The following is a 16,647-nucleotide window of genomic DNA, read 5'->3' as shown; positions in this document are numbered from 1 at the left end:
TGTGTCTGTGCCCTGCTGTGCCCTGCTGTGCCCTGCTGTGCCTGTGCCCTGCTGTGCCCTGCTGTGCCCTGCTGTGCCCTGCTGTGCCTGTGCCCTGCTGTGCCCTGCTGTGCCCTGCTGTGCCCTGCTGTGCCCGTGCCCTGCTGTGCCCTGCTGTGCCTGTGCCCTGCTGTGCCCTGCTGTGCCCTGCTGTGCCCTGCTGTGCCCGTGCCCTGCTGTGCCCTGCTGTGCCTGTGCCCTGCTGTGCCCTGCTGTGCCCTGCTGTGCCTGTGGAGCTGCTGTGCCCTGCCCTGCTGTGCCCTGCCTGTGCCCTGCTGTGCCCTGCTGTGCCTGTGGAGCTGCTGTGCCCTGCCCTGCTGTGCCCTGCCTGTGCCCTGCTGTGCCCTGCCTGTGCCCTGCTGTGCCTGTGCCCTGCTGTGCCCTGCTGTGCCCTGCTGTGCCCTGCTGTGCCCTGCCTGTGCCCTGCCTGTGCCCTGCCTGTGCCCTGCTGTGCCCTGCTGTGCCCTGCCTGTGCCCTGCTGTGCCCTGCTGTGCCCTGCTGTGCCTGTGGAGCTGCTGTGCCCTGCTGTGCCCTGCTGTGCCCTGGCTGCAGGCATGTTGGGGCTGTGGCTGCAGTGGTTCCCTCTTCCTGCAGAAGGAGCAGGAGGCATGTGTGGGTCAACCTTTCTGCTCTGCTCTCCTCTGCCCTGCTCTGCTCTGTTCTGCCCTGTTCTGCTCTGCTCTCCTCTGCTCTGCTCTGCTCTGTTCTGCCCTGTTCTGCTCTGCTCTCCTCTGCTCTGCTCTGCCCTGCTCTGTTCTGCCCTGTTGTTCCCTGCCCTGCTCTCTCAGCGCGCACGCTGGCGGTGCGGAGCAGGGCCCGTCCCTGTCCCGGCTCTGGAGCTGTGTGTGCCTGGCCTCCTGCATGCTGTCCCTGCCAGCTCCGTGCTGCTCCGTGCTGCTCCGTGCTGCTCCGTGCTGCTCCGTGCTGCTCCGTGCTGCTCCGTGCTGTCCCTGCCAGCTCCGTGCTGCTCCGTGCTGTCCCTGCCCGCTCTGTGCTGCTCCGTGCTGCTCCGTGCTGTCCCTGCCAGCTCCGTGCTGCTCCGTGCTGTCCCTGCCCGCTCCGTGCTGCTCCGTGCTGCTCCGTGCTGTCCCTGCCAGCTCCGTGCTGCTCCGTGCTGTCCCTGCCCGCTCTGTGCTGCTCCGTGCTGCTCCGTGCTGTCCCTGCCAGCTCCGTGCTGCTCAGCAGCTCGGCGCCGCGGTCCCTGGCTGAGCCCGCGCTGTGGGGCTGTGCTGAGCACCTACCCTGGCCCTGCTTGGTCAGGACTCGCCCCTGCCCAGCCGGGGCTGTGATCTCCTGCTCCCAGGGCAGATGGCATGGTGCCTGGGAAGCTCTCTGTCTACCCTCGAGGCATCTTTTAAATTTATTTTTAATGGATTGTCATTCTCCTGCTGGTAAACTCCTGACAGTGTAGCTTAGCACCTTGTTCCTCTGCTGGGGCAAAGCTCCTTCACATCCACGGTGGGGAAGGTGCTCATTCCTGGAGCACAAGTTCTGCTTCTGCCATTTTGTGCCCGGTATTTTTTACTTTAGAACCACAGCATTGGCTTACCTGTGGCCAAACCCTAACAGAAACGTGTTTCCATTGGGCACAGGGCTCGGGTAAGCCATACAGGAACTGTACACCACCTTTTTTTTAGATGTATTTTGGGGATGGAGAGAGGGCCTAGCGTTGTCCCTTCCCTTTGTGCTGCTGGCTGTGCGAGGTGCAGCACCTTGCTGCCCTCCCAACCAGCTTTTGTGTCTGCCTTTCCAGGTGGCTGGCCGCAAGGGATTCCCTCATGTGATTTACGCCCGGCTTTGGAGGTGGCCCGACCTTCACAAAAACGAACTCAAGCACGTCAAATATTGTCAGTACGCTTTCGACTTGAAGTGTGACAGTGTCTGTGTAAACCCTTACCATTATGAGCGCGTCGTGTCGCCCGGCATCGGTGAGTGCTCCCGAGGGAACAGGGGGGTGAAACGTGGAGCGCTTCTGGCTGCAGGAAGCGCGGGCCCGAGTTAGGAGCATTGCCTTTCAGTGCTCTGATCGTGAATCACCCTCACGGGCCTCTCTTAGCACAGGTATCGTCGTGCCTCTGTTGTGTTTCAGCCTTGCTGTGGGGTGTGCGCGCAGCTCTTGCAGCTGGTGTGCCTCCAGCTGAGCAGAGAGGCTGCTCTTGTGGTGGAGGGGTCTAATGGGTAGAGTCTGCTCTGCTGGTTTTTAAGGGCTGACAAACGTTTGTGTTGTGAGATCTCTGAATCCACTCCTCTGCCCCCCTTTTTCTCTCTCTTCTCTTTAAAGATCTCTCGGGACTGACGCTGCAGAGCTCAGGTGAGTGGCTGTGTTTGCTGCTGTGTTTCTGTGGGCGTGGGCTGTGCCAGGCCCTGCCATGCCTCTGCCTCCCAAAAACCAGCTCAGAACCGTGTCAGGGCCAAGGATCCCTAAATCCCTCGGGCAGAGGCTCGCTGCTTCCTACCTGTGCAACCCAGCAGAAAACCAAAAATCCCCCAGCCCAGTGCTGCTGATCAGTAAAAGAAGACTCCCAAAACTGCGTGCACCTCCATGACATGCTAATTAATTGGATTGGGAATGCTAAATGTGATTTAATAAGAGGGAAAGAATGGAAATTCTGTAATTAACTCTGCGGCTGGGTGAAGGAGTCTGATGTCCTTGCTTTCCCTGAAGCTTGGGAGAGATTGGACGTGAAATCTCACATGAGCATGATTCAGAAATCTGAGATTCCACTGCTGCTAACTGCTTTGTTTCAAAGCTTGTTTTATTCTCCTCCCGGAGGAAGGAGAATAAAGTTTCAAAGTTGTTTAATTCTCCTCCGGTTTCCTCACGGAGGAAGAAATTTGTGTGATCCAGTGATTTTAGGTATCCAAGCAAAAAATGAACTAGAAAGAAAACCCCACCAAACATCCCAAGAAACTTAACTTGACAAGCCACAATCGGTGTGCACCTGTGTCTTCTGAAAAATTGTCCTTCTGTACAGAATCAAAGATGAATTTTCCAGTGTTTGTTGAAATTACTTGCTAAGTACATCCTAAGCATTTCCCTGTACTGCTCTTGCAGCAGGAAGCAGGTTGTGGCATATTTTAGTCTGCTTTGGAAAGCAGCATGGGAGGTGATGTGATGCAGGAGTCAGTGGCACACGTGGAAATAAACTGTGGCAGTGGCAGTGGCAATTCCCTAGCACTGTGTGTGAAACAGTCTGAATCACAGGCTGCGCTGCTGAACGCAGAGTGGTTTCCTGTGCTCTCTGAATGAGAAGTTGATTTTCTACTCAGTTTGAATGGGAGTTGCTTAAGATTCCCCCAGGGATGCCTGTAGTTTACGTGCCACATGCACCAATCTGTATTTGCCACGGGAGCTTTGTGTGTGCCTGCTTGTGTTCCAGAAGCTGGCCGGTTAGCTGCTGCTTCAGCACACACCCAGCTGCTGGAAGAAAACACCTTTACCTTGATTTGGCTGTGCCACGCAGCTCTGGGGCTGTGCCCTGTGTGTGTGAGCTCTGCTGTGCAGAGCTCTGTGTGTGTGTGTGTGTGAGTGTGTGTGTGTGTGTGTGTGTGTGCTCTGGGGCTGTGTCCTGTGTGTGCTGTGAGCTCTAGTGCTGGGGCAGGGCTGGCAGTGACACCTGTGACCTGGGGGTGACCTGTGCTGTGTGTCTCTGTGACCTGTGTGTGTGTGTGCCCTGTGTGTGTGTGCCCTGTGTGTGTGTGCCCTGTGTGACTGTGTGCCCTGTGTGTGTGTGACCTGTGTGTCTGTCTGACTTGTGCCCCGTGTGTGTGTCCCGTGTGTGTGTGTGCCCTGTGTGTGTGCCCTGTGTGCTCCCGTGTGTGCTCCGTGTGTTCCCGTCTGTTCCCATGTGTAACCCATGCTGTGTGTGCCCCGTGTGTTCCCGTGTGTTCCCGTGTGTTCCCCGTGTGTTCCCGTCTGTTCCCATGTGTAACCCATGCTGTGTGTGCCCCGTGTGTTCCCGTGTGTTCCCGTGTGTTCCCCGTGTGTTCCCCGTGTGTGCCCCGTGTGTGCCCTGTGTGTGCCCCGTGTGTGCCCCGTGTGTTCCCGTGTGTGCCCCGTGTGTGTGCCCTGTGTGCTCCCGTGTGTTCCCCGTGTGTTCCCGTGTGTTCCTGTGTGTGCCCCGTGTGTTACCGTGTGTGCCCCGTGTGTGTGCCCCGTGTGTGCCCCGTGTGTGCCCCGTGTGTTCCCCGTGTGTTCCCGTGTGTTCCCATGTGTTCCCCGTGTGTGCCCCGTGTGTGCCCCGTGTGTGTGCCCTGTGTGTGCCCCGTGTGTTCCCCGTGTGTTCCCCGTGTGTTCCCGTCTGTTCCCATGTGTAACCCATGCTGTGTGTGCCCCGTGTGTTCCCGTGTGTTCCCGTGTGTTCCCCGTGTGTGCCCCGTGTGTGTGCCCCGTGTGTGCCCCGTGTGTTCCTGTGTGTGCCCCGTGTGTGTGCCCCGTGTGTTCCCGTGTGTGCCCCGTGCTGTGTGTGCCCCATGTGTGCCCCGTGCTGTGTGTGCCCCGTGTGCCCCGTGTTGCCCCGCGTGTGACCCGTGCTGTCCCCGCAGCTCCCTCCAGCATGCTGGTGAAGGACGAGTACGTGCACGACTACGAGGGGCAGCCGTCGCTGTCGTCGGCCGAGGGCCACTCGGTGCAGACCATCCAGCACCCGCCCAGCAACAGGGCGTCCTCGGAGCCCTACAGCGCCCCGGCCATGCTGGCCCCCGCCGAGGCCAGCACCACCAGCACCACCAACTTCCCCAACATTCCCGTGGCCTCCACAAGTAAGGGCACGGGCTGGGCGGGCTGAGCGGGGCCGGGTCGGCAGAGCCCTGCCCCGGGCCGTGCTGCTGCACCCCTGCGTGCTGCTGCTGCTGCTGCTGCTGCAGGCCATCTCCTGGGCTTGATTAGCGCCAGGGCTTGACTGCTGCGGTGTGGCCTGGTGGGCTTCCTGTTCCACTCAGGGTGGCGCTGCAGCAGCGCTGCTCTGTGAGCCCAAGGTTCAGCGCCGGCGTGCTGCAGAGCTGAGCTCTGACAGGGCAGCGTGGCTGCTGTTTGGTCGTTGCCGTGGAAATCAAAGGGGTTTACTGCTCTATTGCAACAGCAGCAGAGCAGCAAATGCGTGTGCTGTTGCACCTTGAGGCAGCTCCGTAGCCTCCCGGTGTTAACACCACTGCTTGGTAGTGGTTCGCTGTGCTCCCAGAATGACTGCCCCAGTTAAAACTTTCCTAAGAGTGTTGGCGTGCTGCCCCGAAGCTTTGGATACCTTTCCCTGTGTCTGGTGCCAGGGGAAGGGTTTGGTGTCCCGGCCCCGGAGCCACCCTCCAGTCCAGCAGGACAGCAGAGCGCTCAGAGCATGCTGAGTTTGGAGAGGTTCCACACAAAGGCTGTGTGAGCATCGCTGATCTCACTGCCAGGTCTGCGCTGTGGCCACACGGTGTTTTGACCACGCTCCTTAATTTTAGCCGATGAAATTTCGGCTCAAAGCTGTTGGTAACATCACCGTGTCTTTATTTGTGTCCAGCAGAGATGAAAGGGGTGTGGTAGTCAATTGTACTGCCTCTGCCCAGCAGTTTATAGTCATCATTTAGTTTAGTTTATGTTTTCTCATCAGTGCCGTAATTGTTGGAGGCAAGTGGACGTGGGGAAAAAAGCTGATTTTTTATGTTTTGCTGCAAGTTCTCAGCGTGTTAAATTGTGCCAGCCACACCAGCTGAGCGTGCAAGTGCAGTTCTGAAGTGTTGATAAGTTCAGTGTTAATGGCTGAACTGAAGCCTTTTGCAGTCAAATTCTGTTAACCTGTTCTGAAATATCTGTAGGTTTAATCTTAGATTCTTGAAATATTTATTTGAAAGGAGGAAAAAAAAAAAAGCCACAGGGGCTTTCTGAGTCCAGCGTTGTGTGCAGCTTCACTGGAGCAGTGTTTATCAAAATGAAATACTGCCCAGACTCTTCTGGAGGAACATGAATGTTAGTGAGCATCCTCCTTAGGAACGGTAGTTAAAACACGGTGAAAACAAGCAGCTTGCTGGACCTGCTGCTGGCCTGCTTGGATTCACACTAAACCTATTCCAGCCCTGTTATCCAGTGGAAGCTGAGACACCTCCTCTTCCCTTTCCCGCTGAAAAGTGAGATTGACCAGGACAAGGATGCGGGGGGTGAGCAGAGTTCTTTGCATACTCCTGAAACATGGAGGGCGTCAGAACCACAGTTGCCTGATGCAGAGCCCTGTGCCTCAAGCTTCCTGGCGGGTGGAGAAAAAGGAGTGAAACCAAGCCTGTGGTAGCTGTGCGTTGCAGTGCCCTTAGCGGGGTGTGTTTCCCTACCCAGCAGTGCTGAGCTCTTCTTAATCGGCATTTTGGAACGCTCATGAAGAGGTAGTGTGTTCTTTCACCAGGTCAACCTCCCAGTATATTGACAGGTAGCCATAGTGATGGACTCTTACAGATTGCTTCAGGGCCCCAGCCAGGAGCTCAGCAGAATGGGTTCACAGCCCAGCCAGCCACTTACCACCACAGTGAGTATCCGTTCACGCCTGCGCCTCTCAGCTTCCTCAGCCCGGTTTCCAAATGCCCAGCAGCAGTAGAGGACTAGCAGGGAGACGTGGGAGGCTCGCTCAGACGCCCAGGTGGGTTTGTCTTTGCAGACAGTACCACCAGCTGGACGGGGAGCCGGACGGCCGCCTACACGCCCAGCATCCCGCACCACCAGAACGGCCACCTGCAGCACCACCCGCCCATGCACCCCGGACACTACTGTAAGCAGCCCTGGGTGCCCTCCCTGCCCTCCTGCCGCCGCTGCTGGGAGCTGTGAGCTGCACCCACGGCCCCGCAGCTGCCTGTGCTCTGTCCTCACAGCCCCCTCACAGCTGTGTGTGCCATCTCACAGCCCCCTCTCACCTGCCTGTGCTCTGCCCTCACAGCCCCCTCACAGCTGTGTGTGCCCCCTCACAGCCCCCTCTCACCTGCCTGTGCTCTGCCCTCACAGCCCCCTCACAGCTGTGTGTGCCCCCTCACAGCCCCCTCTCACCTGCCTGTGCTCTGCCCTCACAGCGCCCTCACACCTGCCTGTGCCTCCTCACAGCGCCCTCACAGCTGCCTGTGCCTCCTCACAGCCCCCTCACAGCTGTGTGTGCCCCCTCACAGCTGCCTGTGCTCTGCCCTCACAGCCCCCTCACAGCTGCCTGTGCCCCCTCACACCTGCCTGTGCACCCTCACAGCCCCCTCACACCTGTGTGTGCCCCTTCACAGCTGCCTGTGCCCCCTCACACCTGCCTGTGCACCCTCACAGCCCCCTCACACCTGCCTGTGCCCCCTCACAGCCAGCTCACACCTGTGTGTGCCCCCTCACAGCCCCCTCACAGCTGCCTGTGCCCCCTCACACCTGCCTGTGCCCCCTCACAGCTGTGTCTTCCCCCTCACAGCTGCCTGTGCTCTGCCCTCACAGCTGCCTGTGCCCCCTCACACCTGCCTGTGCCCCCCACAGCCCCCTCACTCCTGTGTGTGCCCCCTCACAGCCCCCTCTCACCTGCGTGTGCCCCCTCTCACCTGCCTGTGCCCCCCAGCCCCCGTGTGTGCCCCTCAGCCCGCGCCGGGGCTGCCCCGTGTGGCGCTCGGGTGGCTTTTCCTTTCAAACGTTGGAGGTTCTTGCCCGTTTTTCTGGTTTTTAGGGGTTTTGAAGTCACGCTGAGCTTTGGAAGGTGTGCCCGTGCACACTTGAAGTGCCAGCTTTAAAGCACTTAGTGAAACCTTGCACAGTATTGTCAGTTCATGAGTGCCTTAGCACACAGGCTTGAAAATATTCTTCACACGTGAAATAGGGCTAGAAACTGTTATTTAAACTATTATTTTAGGGTACAGGGGGTGGGATGGGGGAAAACAGTGGTCAAGCTTCTGTTGTAGGGGTATAGCACAGGAACACCTGGTAGGGCTTTAGGAGGTAAAAAAACTCCCTCACAAATGTAAGGTTTCCAAATTTTGAAGCCAAAAAGCTTGAGCAGTTCTTTTTTTCTAATGCAGTTTTTGTTAGAATGCTCCCTAATATTCTGCATTAGAAGATGGAGCACATATTCTGGTATAGATCACCTGTATGCAGCAGGTGTTGGTAGCGGAGGGGAGAACACGCTCTAAATTAACCTTGGGGTGTCTTTCAGGCTGTGTCTGTCAACAAAGCCACGGTTTAGACACGCTTATTAAGATTAATTCCCTCATTCTGTGAGGATCCCACTTCATCCGTGGTGTTGTTTGCCAGGGATAGCAGGATGAGAGAGGCACTCGTGGTGCTGTGGACAGGCTATAAATGTTTCTCAGCACGGGTGTCCCTCCAGAATTGACGTTTGTGCCTGGCTGGTGATGCCACACTGAGCTTTTCTGGGTTTCTCACTGGTCCCGCATGTTTTGGCACCCCCCCCCCCCGAGGCCCGGCCTGCCCTGACATCTTGTTGCAAAGGCTGCTGTTACTTGTAATGCCCTGTTTGTCCTTCCTGCCTGTTCTGCTGCCTCCGGGCACCCGAGTCCTGGAGGCACAGAACAGTCTGACCCCGCTGTGGTGTGCAGTTGGTTTTCCTTGAGAAGATGTGTTCTCTGGGGCTTTTTCTCCACCTTGAGCGGTTGTTTCTCGCGGTCCACAGCATGCTGGACAGCTTGTCCTGTGGTTGATGGAGGTGGTGGGGGGTGTTTTCATAGGAAAGCAGTTCAGGGGAGAAACCCTTCTTTTTGCTCGTGTGAAACAAACCGCTTGTTTTCTTTTCAAGGGCCAGTTCACAATGAACTCGCATTCCAGCCTCCTATCTCAAATCATCCTGGTGAGTAAAACCTGACACGGGGTGCGCTTTTGTGAGGGATGTTCACTGAGAGCAGGAGAGGAGCCTTGTTTCCATAAATCCCGTTCTGAACTGGGTGTGTCCTTTGGCTTAGGGATATGAGCCATGAGCGGGGCTTGCTGCGGGTGCCCAGGCTGAGCTGTGCAGCCCTGTCTGCTGTGCGTGTGTGCCCCGGGCCTGTCTGGGGCCCTGCCAAGCCCTCCAGGACCCACAGCCCCGCAAGGGAAGGCGCTGTCCTTCCTGCATCTTGTGCTGCTGTTCCTCTCTGGGCCTTCGCAGAGGCTTCCCGGGAGCCTCCCTTGCCCTGGTGGTTCAGGGGGGTCCCTCTTGCTGTAGAAGCTCTCTCTGCTGCAGGTGCAAGGTGACATTTTATGTTTAATGGCAGTAACACTATTCCCTGTAGAGGTGGAGCTACGTAGTTCAACAGCCAGAAAGTTAAACTTGTTTTTGTCCCGATACTACGCCAGGAGTTAAATGTTGCTAACCGCTGGGTGAACTTTACCGTAGCTAAATTGTGTTTCACGTTGTTTGGTATCTCTTTCACACTGGTGGTTTCATCCTGTTGGGTCCTCATTGCCCAGAGCAGCTGTGGCTGCCAGGTTGGAGCAGCCTGGGTGCCCGTGGCAGGGTTTGGGATGAGATGAGCCCCAGGGTCCCTTCTAGCCCGCACTGTTCTGGGATCCCGTGGTTTGTTGGTGGTCCCCAGCAGGCAGGGCCCAGCTGTGCTCCCCTCTCGTGGAAGTGAACCCTTGCAGGCACCTCAGAGGTGCTGAGCTCCCCAGAGCCCACCGTGACTGGAGCTTATGGCGTCTTTGGGGTGTCCAGACACAGAACCCACAGCAGCCAGGGGGTGTGACAGGCAGCAGTTCCCAGTGGCACAGGAATGACTGATACTCATGTCCGAAACCACCGGGTGTGCTTGGCCAGCTCTACTGCTTGCTGGGCTTTTTGGGATTCGGGGGAGTGCCCGGTGAGTCAGGGTCTCCTTTCCTCACACAGCAGATTGCTGCAGCAGCCATCCTTCCTTTGTGGCCAGTTTTTCAAGCGCATGGAGGGGGTGAGAAGGCAGCCCTTTGCTGTCGGAACATGCCGTTTTGTTCTGCTCCCTCAGTCCGTGCCCCTTGCTCTGTCCTGTCCCTGCCCGCTGTGAGATCCTTGATGTTCTTCCCCCACCTCCTGCTTCCCGGCTCTGGGGAAGGCGCAGGGCAGTGCAGAGCCCTGCCTTAGCTCGGGAGGGATCACCCACCCCGGAACGTGCAGCCAGGGCCGAGTCAGGGCTGCTTTGTGCCAGCCCAGCCAAGCGTGGGCACACCCGTGTTACTCCTGGCTGCTGGGCTGGGCTCTAGGGATGCAGGTGGCTTCCCAAATCTGGCTGGAGTGGTAAGCTACACGCCGGCTTGTGAGAGCTGAAGTACAGCAGCCTCGGGCACTGGTGTGTGCTGGAGCAAAGACAAGCAGTGTTTGCTGTCGCAGGAGTGGTTTCACAGCTCCCTCGTGCCTTTCAGGCTGCTGATTGTGTGTCTTGTTCAGCTCCAGAGTACTGGTGTTCCATCGCCTACTTCGAGATGGACGTGCAGGTCGGGGAGACGTTCAAGGTCCCCTCCAGCTGCCCCATTGTCACCGTGGATGGGTACGTGGATCCTTCCGGAGGGGACCGCTTCTGCCTGGGCCAGCTGTCCAACGTGCACCGGACAGAAGCCATCGAGAGAGCGAGGTATCCCAGCTCCTCTGGAACCCAGCAGCGCTCAGGGCTCCGCGTGCCCTGCCTTTGGAAAGGGGATCTGCGTGGATTACCCCGGGCGTGCCTTTCTGCTGTGCTGGTTCAGAGCTCGGCTGGGCTGTCGCAGCCGCTTTTCTTTGCTGGCAGGGCTGTGCCTGGGCAGCAGGGCTGTAACTGCTGCCCTTGTGTGTGCAGGCTGGATATTGGCTCTCCACACCACCACAGGGTGATGTGGGAACGGCTGCAGCGTGCAGGTTTGCCCGAGGAGCAGGGGAAGGCTGGCACAGAGCTGTCGGGCTCCCATTCCTTCTCACCGTGCCTGTGCTGCCCTTTGAAGTGGAAGCACAAAGAACTGAAGCAATCCTGCAGCTTTTTTTTTATTTCTTCTCTTTGAAAGGAGATGGAAGAAAACGATGCCTCGTCTCCAGAAATGTCACAGTGTGACAATCAAAGCGTTAGATGGCCAAACAAACAAGCAGAATGTGGCTTTGTGGGTGTTGCTGGTTGGCTCTGCAAGGCACAAAGCACTCGTGGGGCTTGCAGACCTGCTGCCTGTTGGTGTCCCAGCCCCAGGTGTCACTGGGGCTGCAGCCTGTGCTCCACACGCCTCCGTGGGCTGCTGCAGGCGTCTGCGTGCCTGCCGTGCCCGCTGACAGCCCGTTGTTCCCTTGCAGGTTGCACATAGGCAAGGGCGTGCAGCTGGAGTGCAAGGGCGAGGGCGACGTGTGGGTGCGCTGCCTGAGCGACCACGCCGTCTTCGTGCAGAGCTACTACCTGGACAGGGAGGCAGGCCGTGCCCCGGGGGATGCTGTGCACAAGATCTACCCCAGTGCATACATCAAGGTGGGTCGTGGGGATCCGTCCCAAAAATGGCAGGGAGGCACCGAAATAAACGTTTAAATAAAGCCAGCCTCGCTTTCGGAATCCCTGACGAGTTCCATTTGTCCTAAAGGTGACTTTAAAAATGAGTCTGAGCTGAAGGTGTCATCTGGGTGCTATGAAAGTGAATTCTGTGCTTCATCACAAACCACGCTGATAGCAGTTCTTTGTATTTTTAGCCTAACGAGTTTAAATTAACTGCAGCTAAAATTTTTAGCCTTGTGTTTCTTAGAAAAGATCGTAATCTGTTTCTTTTCTCAAAAAAAAGCAGAGTTGTGAAAGTAAATATAGAGGCAGCAGAAGTTCAGGGCGTGTGCTAAAGTGCCACGAACGTGAAGTGATGCAGAGGTCAGAGGAAGTTGCACAAAGCAAATCATTTTGGGGAGGTTCTGACACAGACGCGCCTCTGACAGACTGTGAACTTACCTAACCAAGCCACGCTCGTAAAAAGCCAATTTTGTGTTAACCTGCTTCAAGTTGACAGTGGTTTGGCGTTTTAACCACCAGCTTTGGAGGCAGTTGTGCAGTGAAGGTGAAAGAAACCCCACGAGCTCTGTGCATGAGCTTTCTAACATGAAAACAGAGTTCTGAACACACGTTAGTGGCAAATAGTGATCACAGAGGCACAAAGTGCCACCAGGCTGAAACCCACGGCCTCGGACTGCCAGTTGTTGGTGTTCCTCCCAGATGGACCGCCGTACCTCACTGAGATAATGTGGGACTTGCTGGCTTTTTTAATTTATGTGCCCATTTTCCTGGAGATCCTGGCATTTAACAAACGAGCAGGCATTTAATCTGCCTGTGGCAGACTGTGGTCTGCACAAGGTCCTGCTTTGGGCAGGTTTGGGTCTCGCCGGTGGTGGTTGGGCCCCGAGAAGAGTCGGTAAGAATCATCCCTGACAGATCAGGAGTCAAGCTGTTAGGAACCCTGACAGATCAGGAGTCAAGCTGTTAGGAACCCTGACAGATCAGGAGTCAAGCTGTTAGGAATTGCCGTGCAGGGTCAGGTTTGCTGCTGCCCGGGGACAGCCAGGGCGTGCAGCCCGCCGGGCAGCTGTGACCTGCGTGTGTTTGGTGTTGCAGGTGTTCGACCTGCGCCAGTGCCACCGCCAGATGCAGCAGCAGGCGGCCACCGCCCAGGCCGCCGCCGCCGCCCAGGCCGCCGCCGTGGCCGGCAACATCCCCGGGCCGGGCTCCGTGGGAGGCATCGCCCCGGCCATCAGTGAGTATGCACAGCCCTGCCCGGGCCAGGGGACAGCGCCCTGGCTGGGACACAGCGGGGCTGGCAGCACTGACACTGACCCCTGCCATGGCTGGGGCACAGCGGGGCTGGCAGCAGCGACACTGACCCCTGCCATGGCGGGGGGAACAGCAGGGCTGGCAGCAGTGACACTGACCCCTCCCCAGCACAGTGCCCTGGATGGGGCACAGCGGGGCTGGCAGCACTGACACTGACCCCTGCCATGGCTGGGACAAGGCGGGGCTGGCAGCAGTGACACTGACCCCTGCCATGGCTGGGACACATGGCTGTCACTGACCCCTGCCATGGCTGGGACACGGCGGGGCTGCCAGCCCTGTCCCTGCCATGGCTGGGGCACAGCGGGGCTGCCAGCCCTGTCACTGACCCCTGCCATGGCTGTGACACAGTGGTGCTGCCAGCCCTGTCCCTGCCATGGCTGGGACACAGGGGGGCTGCCAGCTTTGTCACTGACCTCTGCCATGGCTGGGACACAGCGGTGCTGCCAGCCCTGTCCCTGCTGTGCCATGGGACACAGGGGGGCTGCCAGCCCTGTCCCTGCTGTGCCATGGGACACAGCGGGGCTGCCAGCCCTGTCCCTGCTGTGCCATGGGACACAGCGGGGCTGCCAGCCCTGTCCCTGCTGTGCCATGGGACACAGCGGTGCTGCCAGCCCTGTCCCTGCTGTGCCATGGGACACGGGGGGGCTGCCAGCCCTGTCCCTGCTGTGGCTGTGACACAGTGGTGCTGCCAGCCCTGTCCCTGCTGTGGCTGTGACACAGTGGTGCTGCCAGCCCTGTCCTTGGCCCAGCCCCTGCCCCGGCCACTGCCCTGCGCCATGCCCAGGCAGGGCTGCGTGCGGGAGTGGCTGCTCCTCGTCCCGCAGCACAGCCACAGACGTCTCTGTGCAAGGTCAAGCACCACAAACAGTCGCTGTGTTCCTTTAAACACGGGCATTTCTGGCTGCTGGGACCCCGGCTGGAAAAATGTGTTAGTGTTTCAGCTCAGATAAACATCACTGCAGACAGCAGGGATCACGGGGAGCAGAGTCCTTGGCTAGGTGTGGGAACACCTGCTGTGAAGGATCTTGAGGAAGGCTGGGGGTGGATTTTTCTCTTTTCTATTGTTATTATTCTGGGCTGGCGTTGTCTTAGTTCCTGAATTCTGGATTCTTGAAGTTGTTCCAAAGTGCTGTTAGAGGTGTAAGTGCTTACAGGACTCAGGCTGCCCCGTGTGCCGCGGGATTCCTTGTGCTGCCCTGTGGCTGCCTTCGGCTGCCCTGCAGGTTGTTGAAGGCATTTTGGGGAAAGTTTGTCACTTTTTTGTCTTAGCCGCACTTGTGATTTGAAGTTTGCCGGCCGCATTCACCTTTCTGCTCTGTCAGCTGGGACTGGTGTTGTTTTAATCCAGCTCCCTGCAGGTGCGGGGTCTGAGCTCTCCCCCTGAAAAGGCAGCACTTGGCAAAGCTCAGAAACGAGCATTTTGTGACTGCATTTCCCGATTTGCGCACGCTGTGCCACGTGGAGCACTTGGGTTTCATCCTGTCTGCTTCCTGTGGGGATGGGTGCGATGGTGGGCAGGAATTGCTGGCTGGCAGGGTGGGCAGCCCTGGCACAGGTGCCCAGAGCAGCTGTGGCTGTCCCTGCATCCCTGGCAGTGCCCAGGCCAGGCTGGAGCAGCCTGGGACAGGGGAAGGTGTCCCTGCCCACGGCAGAGGTGGCACTGGACGGGCTCTGAGGTCCCTCCAAGCCAAACCCGTTCCATGGTTCTGGCTGCAGAGGGTTTGTGCCTCAGCCCCTGATCGAGGCTGCAGAACGCTGTGAAAACTGGAACTGCAGGAAATGCAAAGGAACGGGCGCGTTCGGTGCAGCAGGATGTGGCAGCGAGGGCTGGCCTGGCTGCGTGACAGGAGGCGTGCGTGGAGCAGAGCCAGCGAGGTGTGAGGGGACAGTGTGGCAGCCAGGGAGGTGTGACAGGACAGGTGTGACAGGGCAGGTGTGACAGCCAGGGAGGTGTGACAGGACAGGTGTGACAGACAGGAGGTGTGGACGACAGGACAGGTGTGAGAGGCCAGGTGTGGCAACCAGGGAGGTGTGACAGGCCAGGTGTGAAGGACAGGTGTGACAGCCAGGGAGGTGTGACAGGCAGGAGGTGGCAGTGTGACAGGCCAGGTGTGGCAGGTGGCAGGTGTGGCAGCCAGGGAGCTGTGGCAGGTGACAAGTGTGTCAGGCGTGGCGCTGTGCTCACAGCCACGCGCTGACTGGCCCGCCCCGCAGGTCTGTGTGACAGGCCAGGTGTGGCAGGTGGCAGGTGTGACAGGCCAGGTGTGACAGGTGTGGCAGGCGTGGCGCTGTGCCCGCAGCCGCGCGCTGACCGTCCCCTCCCGCAGGTCTGTGTGACAGGTGGCAGGTGTGTCAGGCGTGGCGCTGTGCCCGCAGCCGCGCGCTGACCGTCCCCTCCCGCAGGTCTGTGTGACAGGCCAGGTGTGACAGGCCAGGTGTGGCAGGTGGCAGGTGTGACAGGCCAGGTGGCAGGTGGGTCAGGCGTGGCGCTGTGCCCGCAGCTGCGCGCTGACCGTCCCCTCCCGCAGGTCTGTGTGACAGGCCAGGTGTGGCAGGTGGCAGGTGTGACAGGCCAGGTGGCAGGTGTGTCAGGCGTGGCGCTGTGCCCGCAGCCATGCGCTGACCGTCCCCTCCCGCAGGTCTGTCGGCCGCGGCCGGGATCGGCGTGGACGACCTGCGGCGCCTGTGCATCCTGAGGATGAGCTTCGTCAAGGGCTGGGGCCCGGACTACCCGCGGCAGAGCATCAAGGAGACGCCGTGCTGGATCGAGATCCACCTGCACCGCGCGCTGCAGCTGCTGGACGAGGTGCTGCACACCATGCCCATCGCCGACCCGCAGCCCCTGGACTGAGCCCGCCCCGCGCCGCCGGGGGCTGCCTTGTAAAATACGGTTCTGTTTATAACCTGGAGATATATTTTACTTTCCTTCTGCTTAATCTTCTAAAAACAGGTTTTAAAAATGTGTTTGCCGCCTTGCTCTTAGCAGAAAAGCATCTGAACGCGCGGGATTTGGATTTCAGTTATTTCCAGAACTCGGTAGTCATAAATACAGGGCCTGAAGTGGAAGGGAAATGCTTTATAGAGACTTCACAGTGTTGGGTTTGTTCCCTTTGAAACTCTCCTTCCCTATGGTGGCATCTTGGTGATCAGCCTCACGGGAGCCTTTTGTATGCAGAATATATATTATATATATATTTATATCTGAAAATTCCTTCTAGTAGTTAAAAGCATTTACCTTGTAGCGACTTTAAAATTCCAGCTGATTTGTGATATTCTGTTTAGGGAACAGTAGTTAACAGAAGAACTTCTTTATTTTGTTGATGATCATATTACGATTTTTCCAGGTTAAAGCCTAGCAGCTGCCAAAAAGTGAGGGGATGACACATACGTTGTTGGCATTGATCAAAAAATTCTTTTAGTTTTTCGAAAACAAAAACGCATCCTAGATTTTTATTTATGTTACCACGTGAGTTTTAAAACACTACAGGAGAAACACTTTCAGTGCTGGCACTCGGTTTGAGGCGGAGCACCCGGCCTGCAACCTCGCCACTGAAACCGACCCGTGAGTGCCTGATGGCAGGAATTTCTCAGCGTTTCCATAATTACTGCTGACCTCTGTGGTTTCACTCGAAAACACCCCCGGCATGTATCATGGGTGAATTTGCATGACTCTTTTTACTTGCGTGCGTCACGGAAGCGTGTCTGGTAACCCATCGGCATTTAGGACTGGCTTTTTGTACCTGTTCACCGTTTCCACTCAGGGCAAGATGGCAAACCTGTTTTTATACCTCCTGGTTATTTTAGCCCTGTGCCATCGGTGACCGCGTCAAGGGGCAATGGCTGCGTGCCGGGATGGGCTCACCCTGCAGCTCTGCCTCCCCCGGCTGCAGCACCAAGAAAAGGATGGAACC

The 16,647-nt window shown here is 57.8% G+C and overlaps 1 protein-coding gene across 4 annotated transcripts in view; it reads left to right on the top strand.

Annotated features, from left to right (window-relative positions):
* SMAD4 (SMAD family member 4) overlaps nucleotides 1-16,641 on the top strand; it is a 29,509-nt gene extending 12,868 nt beyond the window's left edge. For 2 of the 4 annotated variants that reach the window (XM_038125048.1, XM_038125047.1), the window contains 10 exons: nucleotides 1,794-1,968; nucleotides 2,322-2,351; nucleotides 4,586-4,801; nucleotides 6,415-6,534; nucleotides 6,664-6,774; nucleotides 8,770-8,820; nucleotides 10,369-10,552; nucleotides 11,233-11,401; nucleotides 12,521-12,659; nucleotides 15,376-16,641. In XM_038125048.1, coding sequence (XP_037980976.1) covers nucleotides 1,794-1,968; nucleotides 2,322-2,351; nucleotides 4,586-4,801; nucleotides 6,415-6,534; nucleotides 6,664-6,774; nucleotides 8,770-8,820; nucleotides 10,369-10,552; nucleotides 11,233-11,401; nucleotides 12,521-12,659; nucleotides 15,376-15,587 — 1,407 coding nt within the window. In that variant the 3' untranslated portion in view covers nucleotides 15,588-16,641. The remainder of the gene's footprint in view (nucleotides 1-1,793; nucleotides 1,969-2,321; nucleotides 2,352-4,585; nucleotides 4,802-6,414; nucleotides 6,535-6,663; nucleotides 6,775-8,769; nucleotides 8,821-10,368; nucleotides 10,553-11,232; nucleotides 11,402-12,520; nucleotides 12,660-15,375) is intronic. The other 2 variants (XM_038125049.1, XM_038125050.1) reach the window with 2 other exon arrangements.
* Nucleotides 16,642-16,647: the final 6 nt, after the last annotated feature.

The sequence above is a fragment of the Motacilla alba genome, chromosome Z, assembly GCF_015832195.1.
Source record: "Motacilla alba alba isolate MOTALB_02 chromosome Z, Motacilla_alba_V1.0_pri, whole genome shotgun sequence".
Taxonomy (NCBI): domain Eukaryota; kingdom Metazoa; phylum Chordata; class Aves; order Passeriformes; family Motacillidae; genus Motacilla; species Motacilla alba.
This window is presented reverse-complemented; position numbering and strand designations above follow the sequence as displayed.